The 22,303-nt window shown below is 38.3% G+C and overlaps 1 protein-coding gene across 2 annotated transcripts in view; it reads left to right on the plus strand.

Annotated features, from left to right (window-relative positions):
* The window catches only part of GIPC2 (GIPC PDZ domain containing family member 2), an 83,048-nt gene that overhangs the window by 29,691 nt on the left and 31,054 nt on the right, over nucleotides 1-22,303 (plus strand). For both annotated transcript variants that reach the window (XM_079138069.1, XM_079138068.1), the window contains exons 2-3: nucleotides 2,619-2,804; nucleotides 14,816-14,996. In XM_079138069.1, the coding sequence (XP_078994195.1) occupies nucleotides 2,619-2,804; nucleotides 14,816-14,996 (367 nt within the window). The remainder of the gene's footprint in view (nucleotides 1-2,618; nucleotides 2,805-14,815; nucleotides 14,997-22,303) is intronic.

Genomic DNA, 22,303 nt, shown 5'->3' on the forward strand with positions numbered 1-22,303 from the left:
TCTTGCCTCTGCTGCCTAAAATGCTGGAATGACAGGCATGTGCCACCCGGCCTGGCTAAATCAGGCACATTTTGACATGGCCTAAAAAGCCATTTGATAAATAGTACTTGCCCCCAGATTTTGAGCTTCAGGAGGATTATGGAGGTGTTAAGGCTCAAAGTTCTGGTGAGAATTGAGAATGGTGTAAAACTCAGGGGTGCAGGGATTGTTGAGAATGAGGACTGGAGTGAGGCTCTGGGATGGAGGAAGGTGCTGATCTGGGTGTGGTCTTGTAACAGTGGGCCACTTTATGCTCTGAATATAGTCCTTGCTGCTCTGCCACTTCTCCTTTTTTTTTGGGGGGGGGCGGGGTTTCTTCAGTTATTTTTATTTTTTATTTTTTAAAAAATTATTTTTCCAGACTGCATTTTAATTCATTGTACACAAATGGGACACAACTTTTCATTTCTATGGTTGTACACGATGTAGATTCACACCATTCATGTAATCATATGTATACATAGGGTAATACTGTCTCAGTCTACTATCTTTACTTCTTATTTTTAAAACAGACGTGTTTCTTTCTCTTCCTCTCTCTCTCTCACCTTTCCTAATCTCTCCCTTTTCCTAATCTCAGGGGAAACAGGATTACCATTCCTGCCCATCCTAGGCAGAGTTATCTGTCCTTGTGCCCACAACCACCACAAGAACGAGGTAATCCAGTCTTGGGTATGGCACCAGAAGATCAAAGAAATGACTGTATTCCACATTAACAAGTGAACTACAGCTACAGACAGAGAATGTAGCCTTTGAATCACCTCTTTAAAAAAAATGCCTATTCCTCCTGAGGGGGAGAATCTCAGCCTCCAGGACAGGAGTCCCTGCTTTTCTCCTTTGCTAGCAAAGCAATGCAACTTCTTTTTCTTTTTTTTCCCCAAATCTTATCTTCATTATTGGACTGGCATGGGGACAAGGACTGAGCTTTCACTAACAGTCTGACCATCCCAAGGATTCATGGTGTTTAGAGAGTTGGTCCACAAGGTGACATGTGGAGAGGTGGTGGAACCTTTGGGAGGTAGGGCCTAGTTAGAGGTCCTTAGGTCATTAGGGAAGTGTCCCTTGGAATGGATTGTGGGACCCAGTCTCCCTCTCTGACTTCCTGTTTGACCATGTGAACTCTCTGCCCCCCACATTCTTGCCATGATGTGCTCTCACCTGCTCTGTTCCCCCCATCACCTTCAGAGCCCAAGCAGATGGGGTCATTTCATCTGTACTTTAATCTCTAAAACATGAGTTAAATAAATGTTTCTCTTTATCAGTGGGCTCCCCCAGGTATTTCATTGTAGTTATGCAAAGCTGACTAACAGAGAGTTAGCAGTATCTAAAGTGAACAGGACTTGATAATAAAAAAAGAGATAAAAATTCCATTTAGCCATGTGGGCATAAAATAGCCATATTAAAATGTCTTTTTGATTTGGTACATAGAAGATATTCAATTCCTGTTTATTGAATTTGATTTTTAAATCAGCGATACATTCTCACCTTTCCTCTCTTCCATAATCTTGTATTTGGACCTCCAAACTATTCAGATTATGGTTAACAAACTTAAGAGTGGCACTGCATATTTTAGTAAAATGAATCATATTTCTGAAGGGAAAAGAGGTCAAATAGAGACTTGCCAAACTTACGAAGACTCTTTAAAGTGTCCACACAATTTTCTAACTATTAAGGGTAATTTTTTTTGTTACCTTTTTACTATTCCGTGAATTTGGGTAAGTTGCTTTAACTCCTCCAAACCTCAGTCCCTCCTTAAAATTGAGGTTTGGATTTCTCAGTCTTTAAATTTTACCTTAGCCCTAAAACATTTTTACTTTTTACATCTCATTCACTAATGAGATTTTTTTTTGGTCCTAGGGATTGAACCCAGGGACATGTTGCTTCATCTCCTGCTCTTTTGTTTTTATTTTGAGACAGAGTGTTACTAAGTTGCTTATAGTCTCATTAAGTTGCTGAGGCTGGCCTTTAACTTGTGATCCTCTTGCCTTAGCCTCCCGAGTTGCTGGGATTATAGGTGGTGCATCACCATGCCAGCCATGAAATTGTTTTTTTTTAAAGCACTGTAATGCAAGATAAATAAAATTTTCTTTTAAAAAAATACAAGTATCAGTTTTCACATGTAGGTTTACCTGTATTTTCATTGCTGTGTGTGTATCATGCAGAATATGCTATGCAGATCTTTTGGAATATAGTCTTTGATTTCATCCTTGTAAATAGCAGGTCATACAGTTGAAGCCCCTAAGAAGTGGAAGGGCCTGACCTTAAATCCTTGACATTGACAGGTACTGGCTTTGTGTCTTTAGGAAAACTATATTTCTATGCCCCAATTTCCTGTTTGTGATATGGAAATAAAGTGGTACTTTATAAAGCTATTGTGAGACCTATGGAAAACAGTACATGTTATCTAATGTCTTTACATGAAAATGAGTCTCAGATTTTGTCCAGCCAACATATGAACACATTTTATATGTGGACTTAGACATCATAAATTTAGGACTATTTCACTCAATATTTATCAAATAAGGTGATGACCAGAATGTTTTTCTGATGGGAACTGACAATATATTTCTTTCTCTTTGTAGATCTTATATTGTACTTTAAACACACCTAAAATCGACATGGAAAAACTCCTAGGAGGGCAATTAGGTCTTGAAGATTTCATATTTGCCCATGTGAAAGGACTAAAAAAAGAAGTGAATGTGTATAAATCTGAAGATTCACTTGGACTCACCATCACAGATAATGGTGTTGGCTATGCTTTTATCAAGGTAAGTTACAAAGCAAACCAAAACAGTGTGACCTAATTGAGGGTAATATTTAAGAAAATCTACCAGGTCAATGACAGTTAGAAATGATCTTCAGGGTGAGAGCTGGCTCAGCAGGCATGCATGAATTGGTAACGTTAGTTTTACTTTCATTTAAAAAAATGTTGAAAGACATCATTTTTTGTTTACCCTTTCTTTGAATTTCTTCCCTTTGGTTTAAACTTCCTCTTGAATATAGAACTTATTGAAAAGGAAAGACTGTTCCTGATGCCTGTTCATGTAAGTTTTTCCAGTTTTGCAGCTCTAAAATCAGATGACATCCATGCTGACATCCAGGGATTTAGGGTTCCTTTTAACTGCACAGATTTTCAGCTACCTTATTTACTTCTTTAAAATTGCTCTTCAAAATTACACGAACTATATAATTCTTTAAAATACAGAATTTGTTTAAATACAGAGACAGTAATATAAAGAAACAAAGGCAAGAGAAAGAAGTTTGAAATGGTACGAAAAATTTTCAAAATAAGGAGTAGTAAGAAGGTAGATACCTCTTAAAAATAGTTCTGTTGTAATAAGGACAGTTGTTACCTGGCATTTGTGTGGAGATTGGTTCCAGGACTCTCTGGGGATGCTAGTCTTCAGAAGCTCGTCTTTCTGTAGTATTTGCATATAACCTATGTCATCCTCCTACATACTTTCAATTATCTCTAGATTACTTATATATAAAATTTAAATGTTATGTAAATTGTTATTGTATTGTTTGGGGAATAATGACAAGTAAAAAAGTCTGTACATGTTCAGGACAGAAGCAAAGCAATTTTTTTTTTTTCTTTTGAAATGGTTTCTCGCTATGTTGCCCAGTCTAGCCATGAAATTCTGGGATCAGGTGATCCTTCTGCCTTGGAGTTGAGTGTAACTGTAATAATAACAGCTGACTTACACTGAATGCTTGCCATGTACTAGGCACTTTGCATACATTTTCTTATTTAATTCTCACAACAATTCTATTTGTTGGTATTATGTCTTTTCTTTTTATTTACTTTTATGTTGTTGAGGTGTAAGTTTCCTTTTTTTTTTTTTTTTTTTTTGTATCAGAATTGAACCCAGGGTGCTTAACAACTGAGCCACATCCCCAGCCCTTTTTATTTTTTATTTTGAGACAGGATTTCACTGAGTTTCTTAGGGCCTTGCTAAGTTTCTGAGGCTGGCTTTGAACTTGCTATTCTCCTGCCTCAGCTTCCTTAGTTACTGGGCTTACAGGCATGCTCCCCTGTGTGAGGTGTAACAAAGTTTTAATGAATGTCTACATCTTTTTTTTTTTTTTTTTTGGGTGCTGGCGATTGAACCCAGGGCCTTGTGCATGCGAGGCAAGCACTCTACCAACTGAGCTATTTCCCCAGCCCGAATGTCTACATCTTAACACCTGTGTATCTACTACCCATATCAATGGAAAATTCTGTTTGTACTGCTCTGAAGCCTTTCTGTGGCCCTGCTCAGTAAATGCTCTCCCCTCTACCCCTTTGGGGAGAGTAGTAGCCACTATGGCTCTCAGAGTTATAGCCACTATTTTGACTTCTGTCACTATTTGCTTCTTGAAGTTTAAAAACTCTGTTTTTTCTGACTTCTTTTGTTCAACATTATGTCTGTGAGATTCGTCCATGGGAAGGTAATATTAGCAACTCTTATCTTGCAGGTATAAAAATAGGATCAGGAAGGTTAAAGTAACTTGCCCAAAGTTATACAGCTGGAGAAATTCAGGATTTGAATCCAAGAAGCCTGACAGTGGACCTAGCATTCCTGTGCACTGAGCTAAGAATTAGTGGTAGGCTGCATGCAGCACAGCATGTTGCATGTCTTTATTTTGTCCAAATCTTGACTTGCTGATGCGTTGTCATCATTAAAGAAATAGTTTTAGGAAAGTTATCTACTTAAACTAAATGGTGCTTCAACTTCCCACTTGATAGAATGGCTATTTTTAACTCTGCAAAAGATATGACTGTGCTGAGGGTTGAGTGGGTGACCAAATGGAAAATCTGTGAGTTGGGAAAGTCATGTGGGATTATCCAAGGGAAGCTCAGGACATGAGGCATATGCAGCAGTGACTTTCTAATGTCAGAAGGAAGGGCTTGGAAGTTTTGCAAACATGTGTGGATTTTTTAGATGTTAGTCTCTGACATTCTGAGCTCGCGTTTCTATTTTTTTTAATGCCTTGTCTAACGTGTGCCTGCCTTAGAGTACTAGTCATTAGCCCTGTGGAGACAAAGGACATGGTGGACAAAGGAGAAAGTGGAAAATAATCCAAACAGCAAACACAGAATTCACTTTAATAGAGAGATTCATATTGTACTGTGCACTTATTTATAAAAATTTAAAAAATGGGATAATTTCATACATAAAGAGTATAAAGATATAAAGAACTCTTGTGTGTGTGCGTGTATCCCTTAGTACTTGGAGTGTAGTTACTAAGCACAAGGATATTCCTTATATATAACTACAGTACAGTTATAAAATTTTAAAATCTGGCTTATTTTTTGGTTTTTTGATAGTAGCTGTTCTTCCTGGGGTGAGATGAAATCTCAATGTTGTTTTGATTTGCATTTCCCTGATAGCTATTAGATATTGATAATTTTTCATATATTTATTGGCCATTTGCACTTACATTTATGAAGCGTGTATTCAGACCATTTGCCCATTTATTGATTGGATTATATGTTTTATTTTGTTAAATTTTTTTTTTTCTCCCTGTACCAGGAATTGAATCCAGGGGTGCTTAACCACTGAGCCACATCCCAGACCTTTTTATTTTTTATCTTGAGACAGGGTCTAGGTTCAATCATCTGCATGTAAGTATCCACTTTTCCCAGCATCTTTTGTTGAAGACGCTAACCTTTTTCTAACATGTTTTTAGCACCTTTGTTAAGAACAGTTGGCTGAAGATGTATGGACTTAACTTCTGGGTCTTTTATTCTACTTCTCTTCTATTGGTCTATGGGTCTGTTTTTATGCCAGTACCATATTGATTTTATTACCATTTCAATAGTATGTTTTTAAATCTGGTATTGTGGTGCTTCTAGCATTGTTCTTTTTGCTCAGAACTGGTTTGGCTACTCAGGGTCTTTTTTGTTTCTATATGAATTTTAGGATTATTTTTTCTAGTTCTGTGAAGAATGTCATTGTTGATTAAGATTGCATTGAATCTGTAGATCACTTTGGGTAGTATGGCCATTTTATCAACATTAATTTTCCCACTCCATGAACATGGGAAATCTTTTCAGCTTCTAGTGTTTTCTTAATTTCTTTCTTCATTGTTTTGCAATTTTCATTGTAAGGGTATTTCACATACTTACTTAGGTATTATTCTTAGTTATTTGTTTTCTGGCTATTGTGAATCAGATTGCTTTCCTGATTTTTTTCTCAGTGAGTTCATTATTGGTGTATAGAAAAGCTACTGATTTTTGTGTTTTGATTTTTGTATACGGGTATTTAAGTGAATTCATCAGCTCTAAAAGTCTTTTGATGGAGTCTTTAGGATTTTCTGTGTACTGAGTCATATCTACATATGGGGTATTTGACTTCCTCCTTTCCAGTTTGTACGCCTTTCATTTCTTTCTCTTGCCTGGTTTCTCTGGCTAGCACTTCTAATACTATATTGAATAAGAGTGATGAGAGTAGACAACTTTGTCTTGTTTCTGATCCTAGGGGAAATACTTTGTTTTTTCCCAGTGTATGGTTTGGATCTGAAATGTCCCCTAAAGTTTCTGGTTAAAAGCATGGTTCCCCAATATGATTGGATCATGAGGACTGTAACCTTATCAGTGAATTAGTCCATTTGATGGATTATTCATTAATAGCTGAATATATAATATATAATTATATATAATATATATAATAGCTGAATATATAATTGATAGCTGAACTGAAGGGAGGTAGGACCTAGTTGGAGGAAGTATGTCACTATTGGGTGCTCTGGTTTATTTTCTCCCTCACTCCTTTTTGGTTGACACAAGCTGAGCAACTTTCCTCCAGCGTGACCTTTGACCATTACAGGCATGCGCCACTGTGGCTAACTTGCAACTTTTAATATTCTTTATTTCTTGGGTACTTTTGGCAATTTTACTATAATATGTTGTGGAGATGTTCTTTTCTGGTCATGTCTGTTTAGAGTTCTAAATGCCTCCTGCACCTGGATGTTCATGTCTTTCCTAAGATATGGGGCATTTTCTGCTATTATTTCACTATGTTTTCTGTATCCATGGATGTTTGATCTTTTAATGGTGTCCCAGAGATCTTGTATGCTCTTTTCATTCATTCATTCTTTTTCCCTTTTTTTAGTACTGTGACCCTTAGGAAGTGATAGATCACCTTGTTTGTTCTTATTTGTCCATCAGTGTTGAGATTTCCCATCTGTTGGGACCAGTATCTCTTCTGTTTTTGCGTGTTGGCCTTATGGTATGAATTTTTTTTTAATGCCAGTGTGACTGCAGTGGTTTGTTGTATAGTGTTGTGTTTATTTCTAACCTGACTCCATAGTGTAATCTCCTTGTAGCTTGTTTGGTTGTGATTTATGGATTTGGGCACAGAGCATTCTATATTGAATTTGAAAAGATCCAGTTTCTCTGTAAGCCTTCTAAGAGTGGAGACACTCTTCTACTTCAGGCAGATATGGTGTAGACAGCAGAGTATGTGGGATGTGCCCTCTGGCTACTTTTGTTTTGGGAGTGGAACCCCTCTGGAGTTGGGTTTTCCACAGGTACTGTTGTTGTCAATAGCACTGTTACTTGAAATGATTCTGATGCTGCTTACTTCAGTGTTGTTGAAGGGCCTGAAGCTTCTGTCTTCTTATTGGAAACTGGTAGTTCATGGGAATGGGAAGGGGCTTGGAATGACAACTTCCTCTCTGTGGAACTCATCTTCAGATGTAACAGTTCTGCATGATTGGACCAGGTGTGACCAAGATGGATCCATATAGATGTGATGCCATTAACCATTGTGTTTTTCTGTTACTGTGGGAATAACACAGGATATAGTCTAGGATATAGTCCTTAGCCTCCCTTATCTGTGCACACTTAGTATGGGTGGACAGTTGAGATCTTATGTCTTCCTTTTCTTTAAGTAGAAGTATCTGCCAGGATATTAGTAGGACTGGGTTGTGACTGGTGCTGAGCTTATGGGAATATGCCTTAGAGACAGAGCATCTGAGGCCCTGGGTTCAATTCTCAGCACTGGAAGGGGAAAAAAAGTAAAAGAGCAAGAGAAAGAGAGAAATAATTAAAAAGTGAATAATAAAAATAGATAAAAACAAAAGAAGAATAGGGAAAATGATATCAAAAATAAAAGGGAAAGACATGAGCAAGAAGAAAAAAGAAAAAATCAAATTAAAAAAGAAACAAAAGTAAGGACATAAAAAGGTAGAATAGACAACAACAACAACAACAAAATTCCTCCAAGGCACTCAGATAACTTCTAAGGTTGGGGGTAGGCACTCAGATAACTTCACCAGGTATGGGGGTAGGAGTGTGTTTCAACTACAGCTTGCTATAGTTTCTCTTAGCTCTTGCCAAGTGAGTTTGGGGTGGTACCCAGGTTGCACCCTGTGTTTCTTGCTGAACAGGTCAAGGCAGAATGTTGATCTTGCCAGGGGTATATTCTTTCACAAGGTTTTTAGTCTGTGTACCCAGGGTGCATCCAGAGGCCACACAAGCCCTTCCCATCAGCTGAATTTTGGCAGAATGTGGACTGTGCTAGCTGTATGTGTGCTTCTGAGGGTTTTAGTCTTTGTCCTGGGTGTCCTGGCAGATGGCAAAGCTGTAGCTGATGCCCAGAATTTCTCCAAGGATGTGGGGAGCAATTGAACCACTGAGTTCTGAACTGGAGGGGACGATACAAGGACTCTGTGGTCAGCTAGCCTTGATCCTTGTACCTCAGACTGGTCATGCAGAAGCACACTCAGTTGGTTTCATTCATGTTGTAGAGGTCAGAATTGCTATGGAGACACTCCTAAGCCTCACTTGTCTCATGTGGTCACTGCCTGTCCAGACAATGCAGCGAGTGTCCACAGGAACCCTGAGATGTGATTTTGCCAGGTTTTCTGATCCCCAGAGCAGTTTAGTCTCTGGCAATAGGACCTATCTCAAGATGGCTCCTGGCTCAAGCACTGTTTGCTGAGGGATAGGTGAATTTCTTCTCTAAAGCTAACTTGCAGTGCATAGTCCTTGTCACCTACTTAAATTGTTGGCAGGGTGCTGTCTTCTGTGTTATACTGCAACTTTTCCTGTTTTACTTTTATTCCCTTAGAAGGTGCCAGGCACTGAAAATTCTTTTGCTTTGTTATTCTCTTTACTCTCTGGCTTTCACCAGGTTTTGTTTCCTTTGCTGTCAATTTACAGTGCTCATCCATAGCCACAAACACCAAGAGCAGTTACACACCTGGGCTTTGTTTCCCTGGGAGGAGCAAATTAGTGCTGGGTGTCATTAGTCTGTCATCTTGAGCCTCCAGGGTTTTTTCTTTCTAGTCTTTTAAAATCTAGAATAGTTTCTTAGCCTTTTGAGGGATATCCCCTTTATTTGAGTCTTTTCTGGTGTTTCCTCACGTTAGAGACAGGTTGTGCATTTTGGGAAGGAAAATTACGTAAGTACTGCAGTGTCCTCAGTGTACCACATCAGAAAGTGCTTGTTTGTCCCGTTATTCATGATGTTAATTTTTGTCGTTTGTGTAAGGTGGTGTCCACCAATCTTTTTCACCACGAAAGTATTGTATTTTCCTTTGTAATTAATAAATATATAAAACAATCAGGGTGATTGGCATATATATTACATCTCGAGTATATGTATTTTTTTCTTTTAAACAACATTCTAAATCCTTTGTTTTTTTCTTTCTTAAAGACTGCACTTCTAATTTTATATATATCAATAAAATATATGTATATTTTAAAAAATAAATAAATAAATAAATAATGGTGGGGATATATTTGACATTGTGAAAATATCCTGTTCCCTTACTCAGAACCCACTAATCTAGCATCTATTGATGTATCTTGCTTGAATCAATTTTTCCTATGATGGTTGCAAAATGATAGTTTTCCCAATACCATCATTCTTTAAATATTTCTTAGAAAACATTCTTTTTTTAAAAGCTGGTCCTTATTTATTTATTTATTAGCATGAGTACATTATTTTTTATTTTATTCAATGGGTTCTAAGCTAGTATTATCATTTATTTTGATGGTCAAATTTCCTGAGATTTGACCTGTAGAAATCTGGTAAGCTGGCTCTTTCAATATGGCTCTCATCATTTTATAGAGCAGTTCCTTACTTTCTGGCACAAGATGTTCTAGGCTCATCTTATATCTTCCTTTTCCCAGGCCCAGACTCAACCATTTTTCTAAGGAGTTTGTTTTTTTTTTTTTTTTTTGGTACTCAGTGGCACTCGATCACTGAGCCACATCCTTAACCCTATGTTATATTTTATTTAGAGACAGAGTCTTACTGAGTTGCTTAGGCTTAGTTGCTCAGCCTTATGTTTGCTGAGGCTGGCTTTGAACTTGAGATCCTCCTGTAATCCTCAGCCTCCTGAGCTGCTGGGATTACAGATGTGTGCCACCATGCCCAGCAGGAGCCCTGATTTTTTAAAATGATATTTCAAATTCAGGTTCTTGATATTTCAAACTCAAGTTAGGAGTAGTAGTCTTTCATTGCTACTGGAGTTTTATTATTTCTAGGTCTTTTCCGTGATAGCATTAGAAAAACATGTTTATGCTGGGTGTGGTGGTGCATGCCTATGATCCCAGCAACTCAGAAAGTTGAGGCAGGAGGATTGCAAGTTCAAAGCCAGCAACTTAGTGAAGCCCTAAGCAACTCAGTGAGACCCTGTATCTAGATAAAATACAAAAAAGGGCTGGGGATGTTGCTCAGTGGTTAAGTGCTTCTGGGTTCAATCCTTAGTACCAAAAAGAAAAAAAAAAAAAAAGAAAAACATGTTTATTAGAAATGATGAATTCATAATTATGCTTCATTCTCATCTCAAGGCTATTCCTTAACTTTCCTGTAAAAATATTTACTCAAACATGCTCTCATTTGCTTAGTCCTACAATTTATTCCAACCAGTTTTAGTATTGTTATATTGATAATACTATGAAAAATAAACCTATTAATAAGAGTTCAAAGTCTGAATGTACTCCATTTTGTCTTTATTGTGTGTGTGTGTGTGTGTATAAATTATATAGATTTGAAGTTTTGTATTCACAAGTTATTTGGAATAGTTCTGTCTCTGGTGTCTATGCTCTTTGTTTGAAATATCGTTGAGTCCTTTTGCTTCTGTTTGTTTTTCCCTCATCCATGTTTAGCCAGTTTTATTTTCTGAATATAATAAAAAATATGATTCAAAAAATCAAAACTATATTAAAAGATTTTTTTTCAAAGATGTTCCATTTCTTCTCCTACCCTGTCTCTCCAATTATCTTCCCCCACTTCTTAAAAGTAGTCAGTTTTATTCATTTCTGACTTATCTTTCCTGTGATTCTTATATTGGCCAAGATCAGCAGAAAAAATGGAATGTGCATGAGTCTGCATGCCATCCTTGTGCAGGGACCATGCTTGTCTCTTCTGCATGGTTACAAGTTTAGTCTATGTGCTACTGAAATAAGTACTTAATGTGCTTTTAATAGTGTTTGGAAGTCAGAGTAGGTCAAAGTAAGAGAAGGACAGTAACAGGGATTCAAGGACAAGGGGGCAGGACTCTAGATTAGGGAGGTAGTACAGTGCAATGTGCAAAACTTGGGCTTCAGAATCAGACAAGCATGTGACCCTGGGCAAGTCATTGAACCTTTCTGACCTTCTTTCAAATATTAGCCCCTACCTTATAGGGTTATTTGGGACATAAAAATAATGATACATGTAAAATATCTGACAGTGTTCTTAATTAATAGCTAATACTTTAATCATAGTAACAATAAATCATGACATAATTAGGAGAGAGAGAGAGAGCAATGGCAGAGAAGTACATTCTGTAGTTCTCCATGATTCTCACAGGTGAAACTCCTCAGGTGAAAAGACAGTCCATCTAAACATTCTTGATTTTAGCCTCCAGGTCTCAACATTTCCTAGGAAAAAAGTATGTAAATAACTTCATTAGAAAATTTAAAGCATGCTTGTAATAAAACATAAATTTCTAGTCTAGTCTGAAATAGGAATTGGCAAACATTTCCTGTAAGGGCCTGATAGTAAATATTTTGTGCTTTGTGGGTTGTACAGCCTCTGTTGCAACTACTCAACTAAGTCACTGACTGGCATGATAGCAGCCATGGACAATACTTGAGTGAGTGTGGGTGTTTCCCTGTAGGACTGATTTTACTTATGGATACTGTGATTTGGGTTTCATATAATTTTTACATTACAGATATTATTGTTATTCTTATATTTTTAAACATTTTTAGTTGTAGATGGACATAATACTTTTATTTTTATTTATTTTTATGTGGTGCTGAAGATTGAACCCATTGCTTCACAGTGCTAGGCAAGTGCTCTACCACTGAGCTACAACCCCTACAAATATTATTCTGATTTTCAAAAACCATTCAGAAAAGTAAAAACCAGTGGCTGGGGTTGTAGCTCAGTAGTAGAGTGCTTGCCTAGCATGTGTGAAGCACTGGGTTTGATCCTCAGCACCACATATAAGTAAATAAAATAAAGATCCTTCAACAACTTAAAAAAAAAAGAAAAAAAAAAAAAAAAAGAAAAAGAAAAAAAGTAAAAACCAGTGGAGTTAGATGGTGCATTGCCTGTTAATCCCAGAAACTCGGGAGGATTGGGTTTGAGGTCAGCCTCAGCAACTTAGTAAGACCCTGTCTCAGCATAAAAAATAAAAGGGACTGGGGATGTAGGTCAGTGGTAGAGCACCCCCCTGGTTCAGTCCCTATTGCTACCTCATTCTACATCCTACCTACTTAGGAGGTCCAGGTAACCCATTCTATAAATAATTAGTGTCTCTAAGTTTGCTTCTAATTCTGGTCCAACTTCTGGTTTTCTTCTCTAAGATTCTCAAACTGATTTTCCCTTCTTTCATCCCAGATTCTCTGCCTGGATTCTCACCCTGCTGCCTGCTCTGACTCAGTAACTTTGCCTTTCCTCCTTTGGTTTGGGTCCTCTCTAGTGACTGTTACACCTACTCAGTGGCCTAGGCAATGAGAGATTGCTGTTATGCTGACCTTTATTTCACGGGTAAGCGTCAGCCGTGACTTTTAGGTCTTTTTACTTATTGCTTTTTATAATTCTTATTTTTAATAAACTCATAAAAATAAGTCTCAAAAACTAAAAATAGTATGTGTTAAGATACTGAAATTTGCATGGTATAATTAAAGAAAAAATAGTTTCAAGTCATATCAAGAGATAAATTAGAATAAAAGGAAAAAGTCCAAGTTAAATTCTTTAATGCCTTTAAAGTGGTTATGTAATAGTATGTTTAAATTTTTGTCTTTAGACTCTAATCTTTTGCTTAATCTTGTTTATTTTTCTGTGGCAGTTTAGAAACTGTAGTATTCAGTGGTATGTTGTGGTTACTTTTGTTTTTGTTAGCTATGGAAGACTAATAAGGATTTCGAATAAAACAATGCCAGATTATGCAATTTCTGGTTTATTCGCTTTGAAATTAACTATTTGTAGTGATAAATAATAAGCTCTGTTCCAATTCGTATTGTTTTCCATTTGCATGGAGCATGGTAATACTATAATAATGAACACAGCAATAGTCTTAAAATTTGAGGGTAGAAAGGAAAACTACTCACATTTTAATAAAAAAAAAAAATCCTGACCTTCTCAGGTTCATCTTTTACAAACTTTTTCTGATGGAGATGCTGGGGTACCTGAGATCAGTTTCTCTCGTCTTGGACACAGTGATCAGTCAGAAGATGTTACACATCCATGTGGCAGGGATGGGGAGTCTACCTGTTTTTATGACAGTTGCAGCAGCACCTGATGTTTGTCCTGGCATTCCCATGAAGGATTTGTGATTCCTGAGGCAGTTGAGGGCCTTTATTTTGACCCACTCCTTATCACTGTGGAAGTATTTGTACATTCATGCAGGGCTGTCACCCCTATATTGTTTCCTAGAGTTCTTTCCCCTAAAATCCTTTCAGAAATTCTTGGTACCGTCTTAGGGACCTAGATCTAACATTGAGACTCTGTATAACAGATGCATTGTAAAGAAGTAAAATTGAAGAAAGACAAGTTTCAAATTTCTCCTTGAGTTCTCATCTAAAATATATCAATGAAGAACAATAGTATAAAATGTCTCTTACTGACTCTCAAATGATACCCATACTTGTTTCTTATGAGATATCAGTCGTCTTAGTCAAGATCATGTCATTTGAATGTTTGCATTTGTAAATGCAGTTTAAAAAATGTATCTAGTAGAAAAATTTTAAGCTTTATATTTCTGTAGTGGGTCTCATATTGAAATAATTCAACAATCATTTATGGAGGAATTTTCTGTGCAGGCATTGTGTCAGGGACAGGACATATAATGATGTATAAGATTCTCTGTCTCCAAGGATATCACAGTTTAGCTATGGCAAGTGAAGGGAAAATGAACACCTGCACTGTGGTGTGTTGAATCTGGCATATCAATTGATTTTTCTCAAGCCTCCATCTTCCTGATCTACCATAATGGTTGTTAGATTTAAATTGAATAGCAAATGTAAAGTGCTTAGTTTAAAGCACAGTGTTTATAGCATAAAGTATTGTAGAAAATGAGAGTGGCACCTTACTCATTCCTGTGGGAGGAAATCAGGGAAAGCTTCCCAGAGCTCAAGTAACTGTAAGGTAGTTGAATTCTGAATGACAAAGAAGATGAAGAATGGTTGGAGGTTAGATGGTGTGGTTCTTTGTTGTTTGGTCTTCTTTAACTGAGCCTTAAGCTGCATTGTTAGTATGTCAATACAATGAATATAAGATCTCAGGAGCATGGAAAGTAATACCACACAGTTCTTTTTTATATCATCATTAATTTTTCTTTCTTTCAGAGAATTAAAGATGGTAGCATTATTGACTCAGTTAAAACAATCTGTGTGGGAGATCATATTGAATCCATAAATGGAGAAAATATCGTTGGGTGGCGTCATTATGAAGTTGCTAAGAAGTTAAAGGAATTAAAAAAAGAGGAACTCTTTACCTTGAAGTTAATAGAACCCAAGAAGGCATTTGGTAAGTTGTGTGTGTGTGTGTGTGTGTGAATCATCTCTTCCTCTGGTTTACCTTTTTAAGGGAAATGAGTACTGTTATGTGGTGCCATGTGCTTTTAATACTTATCTAACACCTCAGTTAAGAACATAGAGAATGATAGATAGCACTGCTTTCAGGGACAGCAACTACTGAAGGAGGAAAAAAAAAGCCTTGTAGAAGGACATTTTCTAAACAAACATTGGGAATGACAAAGACTAATGTCTAGTGACTAAATTTGATGTGGCTGTTCCAATCTCTGAGAACAGCACATTGTATTTTTTTCATTTTGCTGAGCAGTAAGATTTTTTGATTGAGCCCTTTAAACCATAATAACTGTTGTTCATGGACCTCAGCAGCAAAAAACTTTAGTTATACAGAGAATTGGTATTTAAAATAGTTATCTAGTCTATTTTAAAGATCTCCTTCACCTCTACTTTTCCTCCATTGGCATTTTGAATTTGGCAGCATGGAACAGTATGAAATTACTCCCTCGTTGAAGTGACATCTGTACTTGCCTAGTTTTAGCCATGGCAGCTGTATTACAACTGTCGTTCAAACCCCCAGGGCCATCTCATCTACACGAGAATGTGCCAACTTCCCTCTCACTACCCAGCACTATTTTAATAAGCCAGATGAAGGCCTCATGTTTGCCAGTGTTAAAATATCTTCAGCAGAATCATTCCAAGCCTGCCCTTACTCATCCATGACCCCACCCACCCTATGTTCTTTCCTTGGCTCACAGAACATAAATATGCCTTCTAGTTGTTTCTAATGCCATTTACTCAAGGCAGTTAGTGAACATGGTGGGAGAATGCAGTGGGTCTGGGGAATCACATTTTCCTTAGGGAGTAAGCTGCATCTGTGGAATTAGGAAGTTTTCTCTGCTCCCATGATTCTGTGCCATTTAATGGAAATATAGTAAAGGTTTCGTTGCTTGTGGGAGATGGAGTTCCACAGCAGGTGTAAGAAGAGTGCCTTAAGCCTGTGCTGCACCTGGAGGGAGCGCTCTAGGAAGCTGCTGTGATTCTGCCTGGTGCGGTGCAGCATCTGCTGTCCCACCTACAAAGGAAGGCCAGTGCACCCAGACTTTTCTCCACCAGCTCCTTTTGAAAGGGCTTTGTTTGGTAGTCCAGCTCCCCAGATAGCACGGCATATGAGCTGATAGGGAATAGATGATTTGAGATAAATATTCTTATTTGATTTAGGTTCTTTGTAAACTAAAGCTGTTCTGTTAGTACACCTGAAGAAATGTGAAATCTTCCTACATTTTTCTGTAACACATGATACATTTTCCAGAGTTAATCACTTTCAATTTTTTCATATTGTATGCATATAAATCTTTTGGTTCCCATGTCTTTGTAGAAAGTTGCTGCTTGTCTTGCGTATTACAAAGGTCATTATATTTAGTCACTATTGTCCTATAATTAGATTTCTCTCTTCAATATCAGAGATGTGTAGTAGTTAATATACTTCACTTAAGTAGCTACTATCAAACCTGCTCCTTATTGCCTGGTGAATTTCATGGATATATTTGAGAAGGCTAGGATTTTTCTAATAAGGGTATGTATTTCAGTATGTCAAATTCTGTTGGTGCTGTGGGATAAGATACCTAGAAATTGATTTTGGAGCAGTGATAGGTTTTTGTTTTCCAAGCTGCTAGTCTGTATGCATTTTCTCCTCTGTAGCTTAATCCTGGATTCTGGCCCTAGCCTGAGGGTTTCTCTTAGAAGTAGCCTTACTGCTTTGTCCATCCTCTAGCCCTTAATTTTCTTGCTTTTCTTTTTGCTCCTGTGATAAAGGCAAAACTAGCTTGTTTCTCATCCTCTGGCTTCATCCCGATGCTTGGCCCTTTGCCAGGGAAGGAGAATATATCAGGAGGTACTTGGGGCATCAGGCTTCCCCCAATTCTCGTGGTTGCAATCTTATCTTTTGCTATGTTTCCTTCCTTTCTCCTTGTGTTTTCTAGCATTATCATTGACTCAGGGCCAAGAATTCAAATTTCATGGCCTTTCATGATTATCTGCCTCTCTGTTATCTTGAATTCCTACCAGGAAACAGGACCAGTCTAAGTGTGGAAGAGTTTTTTCTGCATTCTTGTAGGCCACTTTGGTTGAAGTGAAGTCATTTCTAGGATCTTGGGATTTTTTTTTTTTTTTTGAGGGGGGTACTAGGGATTGAACCCAGATTTGCTTAAACAGTGAGCCACAACCCCAGCCCTTTTTATTTTATCTTATTTTATTTTATTTTTTTTATTTTGAGACAGGATCTTGCAAAGTTGCCTAGGGTTTTACTAAATTGCTGAGGCTGGCTTTGAATTTGTGATCCTCCTGCCTCAGCCTCCCGAGCTGTTGGGATTATAGGCCTGCACCACCATACCTGGCCCATTTCTAGGATCTTACCAAAAACAGTCAGAAATGGCCACACACTCCAGTATTTTGATATTTTCCTACCAACTTCCCAAAAGGTTTAGTCAAGGGAGGCATGTGAATGAACTATGTCCTCAAATACTTTGTTCTATGGTGGCAAAATAAGGATTGTGAGCACAACTTCTCTATAGCAGGTAAGGAAATCCTTATTACCTGCTCCCATTTCCATATTTTAGGTCCAACACTTCCACTGCCCACACTTCTAGAGGCCACTATATGTATTAAGATTCACTAATTTAAGGGAAAAGCATTTGTTGGAAGACTACTAGGTACATCTCTAACAAAAATAGTTGATCAAACCTTGGGAAAGTCAGTAACTTTTAGGGGTGTGTGTACCAGAAAGATTTAATGGCATAGGCTTAATGGACTTCCCTCCAATTATTTTTTCATGTCACTCTATGTAGGATTCAAATGCCTAGAATGTGGGGGGACTGATTATGTCATGTGTTCATCTTGACACTGGAGAATGCAGGCTATGTGATTGATAGGTCTACCAAAATCACACAGAACAGAGAGGGGGATGAAGAAAGCAGCAGATGCTCAACTTACCATTTATCCTAAGCTGTTACACCTTGTAGGCAGAACAGTGTTGGTTTTCTTTTAACCTTGAATCTGACTCTAGCCAAGCTGTCTGTCTGCAAGTATTAGAATAGATCTGGAAAGAAGAGGATATTGTCAATGGCTTTGGATATCTGTCCTTAAGGATTTCATTTTTATGCTATGAATAGAGTGCCACATAAATAACTGTTTGGCAGTGAACTAGCTAGAAGTGATGACAGAATCAAACTCTCTTCCAGGGAAAGAGTAAAACCTTGTTTTTCTTGGTGCTGGCCACTGGATTTTGAGGGACCCCCGATCTACAGATTTGGACTATACTTCTGGGAAGATCCTTAACTTTTGTATCCCACACATTATTTTCTGAGAATCTCCTGTGTTCCAGGTGCTCCGATAGGTGCAGTGGATGATAAGACGGAAGCCCAAGTTCCTGCTTTTTGAGGAGCTCACAGTCCAATAGGAGGTTGTTATGGGCTGAATTGTATCCTACAAAATTTGAATGTTGAAGTCCTAATCACCAGTAGTTCCAAATGAGACTGTATTTGGAGATAGGGTCTTTAAAGAGTAATTATGTTAAAATGAGGTCATTAGGGTGGGCTCTAATCCATTATGACTGGTATACCTATAAGAAGAGGAAATTTGAACTCAGACACAGAGGAAGAATGCTATTTAAGCATTTAGATAGGCGTTTATCTATAAGCAAAGGAGAATGGCCTCAGAAGAACCAGTGCTGGGGACACCTTAATCTTATACTTCTAGCCTTCAGAACTATGAGAAAATGAATTTATATTGTTGAAGCCACCCATTCTGGTAGCTCTAGTAAACTAACACAGAGGCCAGTAGGCAAGGAAAAAAAGTTAAAGTGCCAGTTCTTTGGCAGTGGAAGTAGATCTTGGACTCCCTAACAATCCAGAATGGACTTTAGCAGTCCTGTGACCTTGGAGACTGGCAAGAACATACTGATATTTCAGTTCAACAGACACTTATTGAGCAGTTGCTATATACTGGTCTTAGGGTGCTAATTACCCTGGATAATAATAATAGTCACCATTTACTGAGAGCCTACTCTACACCATGACCATATCATATGCTTAGTATACATGCTGAATAAGATCCAGATCCAGAAGCTCATGTTTAGTGAGAGGAGAGGACATGAAAAGAAAATAAGTTCAATAAAGGGGTGTTACAAGTGCTAAAATATACTAGAGATATGAAAGTGGGAGGCATTACGTCTACCTAAGGAATTTTCTCTATGGAAGGGATTTGAACCAATAAGAAATCCACTGAAATTAGGGAATCAGTTCCATTTACAATAGCTTCAACAGCAATCACCACCACCACCTAGGGATAAATCTAACCAAGGAAACACTTCTATGAGGGAAATTACAGAGCATCAAAAAAAAAAAAAAAATAGAAGATGACACTAGAAGATGATCAGACCCCCTCCTCAAAATAGAAGATGACACTAGAAGATGATCAGACCCCTCCTCCCCACCCCTGTATGTTCATGGATAGGTTGAATTAATGTAGTTAAAATGACTGCTGGGAGCATATGCCTGTAATCCCAGTGACTCTGGAGACTGAGGCAGAAGGATGACATGTTCAAGGACAATCTCAACAATTTAGCAAGACTCTCAGCAACTTAGTGAGACCTTGTCTCAAAATAAAAAGGGCTAGGAAAAAAAAAAAAGGGCTAGGGATGTATCTTAATGATAAAACTCCCTTGGGTTCAATCCCCACTACTGAGGAAAAATAAAAAAGCTATATTATCAAAAATGATCTACAGATTCAATGCAATCCCCATCAAAATATCAAATGAAATTCTTTACAGAACTAGAAAAAACAATCCTAAAATTCTTACGGAGGAACACAAGACCCAGAATGGCCAAAGCAATCTTGAGCAAAAAGAACAATGCTAGAGGCATCACAATACCCAGTTTCAAATGATATTACAGTACTATAGCAACAAAAACAACATAGTACTGGCATAAAAACAGACACATAGACCAATGGAATAGAACTGAAGATGCAGACAAACCCATAACATCTACAGTCATCTGATTCTTGACAAAGGTGCCCAAGTACACTGGAGAAAAGATAGCCTTTTTAACAATATTGCTGGGAAACTGGATATTCACATGTAGAAGAATGAAACTAGATCCCTGTCTCTCACCCTGCACAAAAGTCAATTCAAAATGAATCAAAGATCTAGGAATTCGTTCAGAAATTTTGCAACTACTTGAAAAAAACACAGGGGAAATTCTTCACCATGTAGGCAATGACTTCCTGAGTAGGATCTCTAAAGTTCAGGAAAAAATGCCAAGAATCAATAAATGGGTGGCATCAAATTGAAAAGCTTCTGCACAGCAAAGGAAATGATAGCATGAAGATACAGTATTCAGAATGGGAGAAAATCTTTGCTAGCTACTCTTCTGACAGAGGATTAATATCCAGAATTATAAAAAGGACAAAAACTCAACGCCAAACAAATAAACACATCTCATTTAGTAAAAAAATCTCATTTAGATTTTTCTCAAAAGAAGTACAAATGACCAACAAATATATCAAAAGATGTCTTTAACATATTTAACCATTAGGGAAATGCAGATCAAAACTACACTGAGATTCTGTCTCACTCTAGTCAGAATGGCAATCATCAAGAATACAAATAACAGGGCTGGGGCTGTAGTTCAGTGGTAGTGTAAGACCCCCAAAAAGGAGACCCTAACTTTGTCCCATGGATCAACGGCAACCCCAATCAACCGCAGGAGGTGTCACTTGATGCAAACCGCAAGAGGCTTTTATTCCAGCGCGCTGGGACCCAACTCGTGACTCACGCAGGAGTCGAGGAGTCGAGTCCCTAGCAGAAAAATCTTACAAGTTTATAAAGGCAGAGACCATACATCGGGAGGGGTCACACACAGAAAGGAAAAGGGGAACAAAGCCGCTGGGAAATTCCAAAGGGGGTCTGGGTTTGCTGATAACATACATGTTTCACAATGTTTTACAACAGGGTGTAGATTCTGGTCAACAGTTTCTGGTAATCTTATATCCTATATATCTTAACTGTCTCAGCACTATCTTGCTCAATTTACCCTTTTACTCTCTGTTTGGGGCTGTTTCCTGGAACAGCTTTAAGGGGTTTGTTCCCATCACTGGGAGGGAGACCTTAGGGAGTTGAGATAAAACAGACAGCTTAAAAAAAAAGTCCATTCTTTCATTCCCCCATTTTCTTTTTGGTAAGTTCTAATCATGGAACTTCTGTCTCTATATACTCTTCTCCAAAGTTATTTCCTTGGCAGAGGGACTGGTATTGTTGCCTGAGCATTAGTACCTGTACAGCACTTACTCTCTCCCTGATGAAGGTGACTAGGTGATTTAGGATGCAGGGCCCAAAAGTGAGGAGTAAAAGCAGTATAACAAGGGGACCCATCAGGGTGGACATGAGGGTTGGGACTACTTATTGGCGGGAGGTGCGTCAACAGGAGTAGGAACACGGTGGATGTGGAGCTTGAGGGGGTTGTCCAATTTTTCCACTTTCCACGTTGGGTCTGGTGGTGCAGGCTTGACATGCGAAGCGTGAATCCAGGTGGCGATGTCATCGACTTTTACTGCAGTTGGAGTAGTGAGCAGCACTATGTATGGTAATGAGTGGGGGGTGAGTCCCATAAAGGATTTCAAAAGGAGTTAGCTTGAGGGAGCCAGGGGTATTGCGCACCCGAAACAAAGCAAAGGGAAGGAGGACTGTCCAGTCTGTTATGCCAGTCTCTAAGGATAATTTAGTCATGACCTCTTTTAAAGTTCTATTCATTCTTTCTACCTGCCCTGAGCTTTGGGGCCTATAAGCACAATGTAATTTCCAGTTAAGCCCCAGGATTTTGGCCAGTCCCTGACTTACCTGGGCAACAAATGCAGGGCCGTTGTCTGACCCGATTACCTTGGGCACACTGAACCTCGGGAAGATGTCTTCTAGTATTGTTTTGGCCACCACCTGAGCAGTCTCCTTCTTGGTAGGAAAGGCTTCAACCCATCCTGAAAATGTATCTATGAATACTAATAAGTATCTGTATCCATACCTGGCTGATTTTACCTCAGTAAAGTCCACTTCCCAGTAACTCCCAGGATGGTCTCCTCGGAGCCGTTTGCCGTGAGGTAGCTTGCTGGGCCGGGCATTCACCATCTGGCAAGACTTGCATTCTTTTACAGTTGTATCTGCAAGCTCCCCGAGCTTCATGATGTTATATGGTGAAGACTGGACAAGAGTTTTTAAATGTTGGGCCCGGAAGAGTTGGCAGATCTGGGCCTTCT

The sequence above is a fragment of the Sciurus vulgaris genome (assembly GCF_902686455.1).
Source record: "Sciurus vulgaris genome assembly, chromosome: 1".
Taxonomy (NCBI): Eukaryota; Metazoa; Chordata; class Mammalia; order Rodentia; family Sciuridae; genus Sciurus; species Sciurus vulgaris.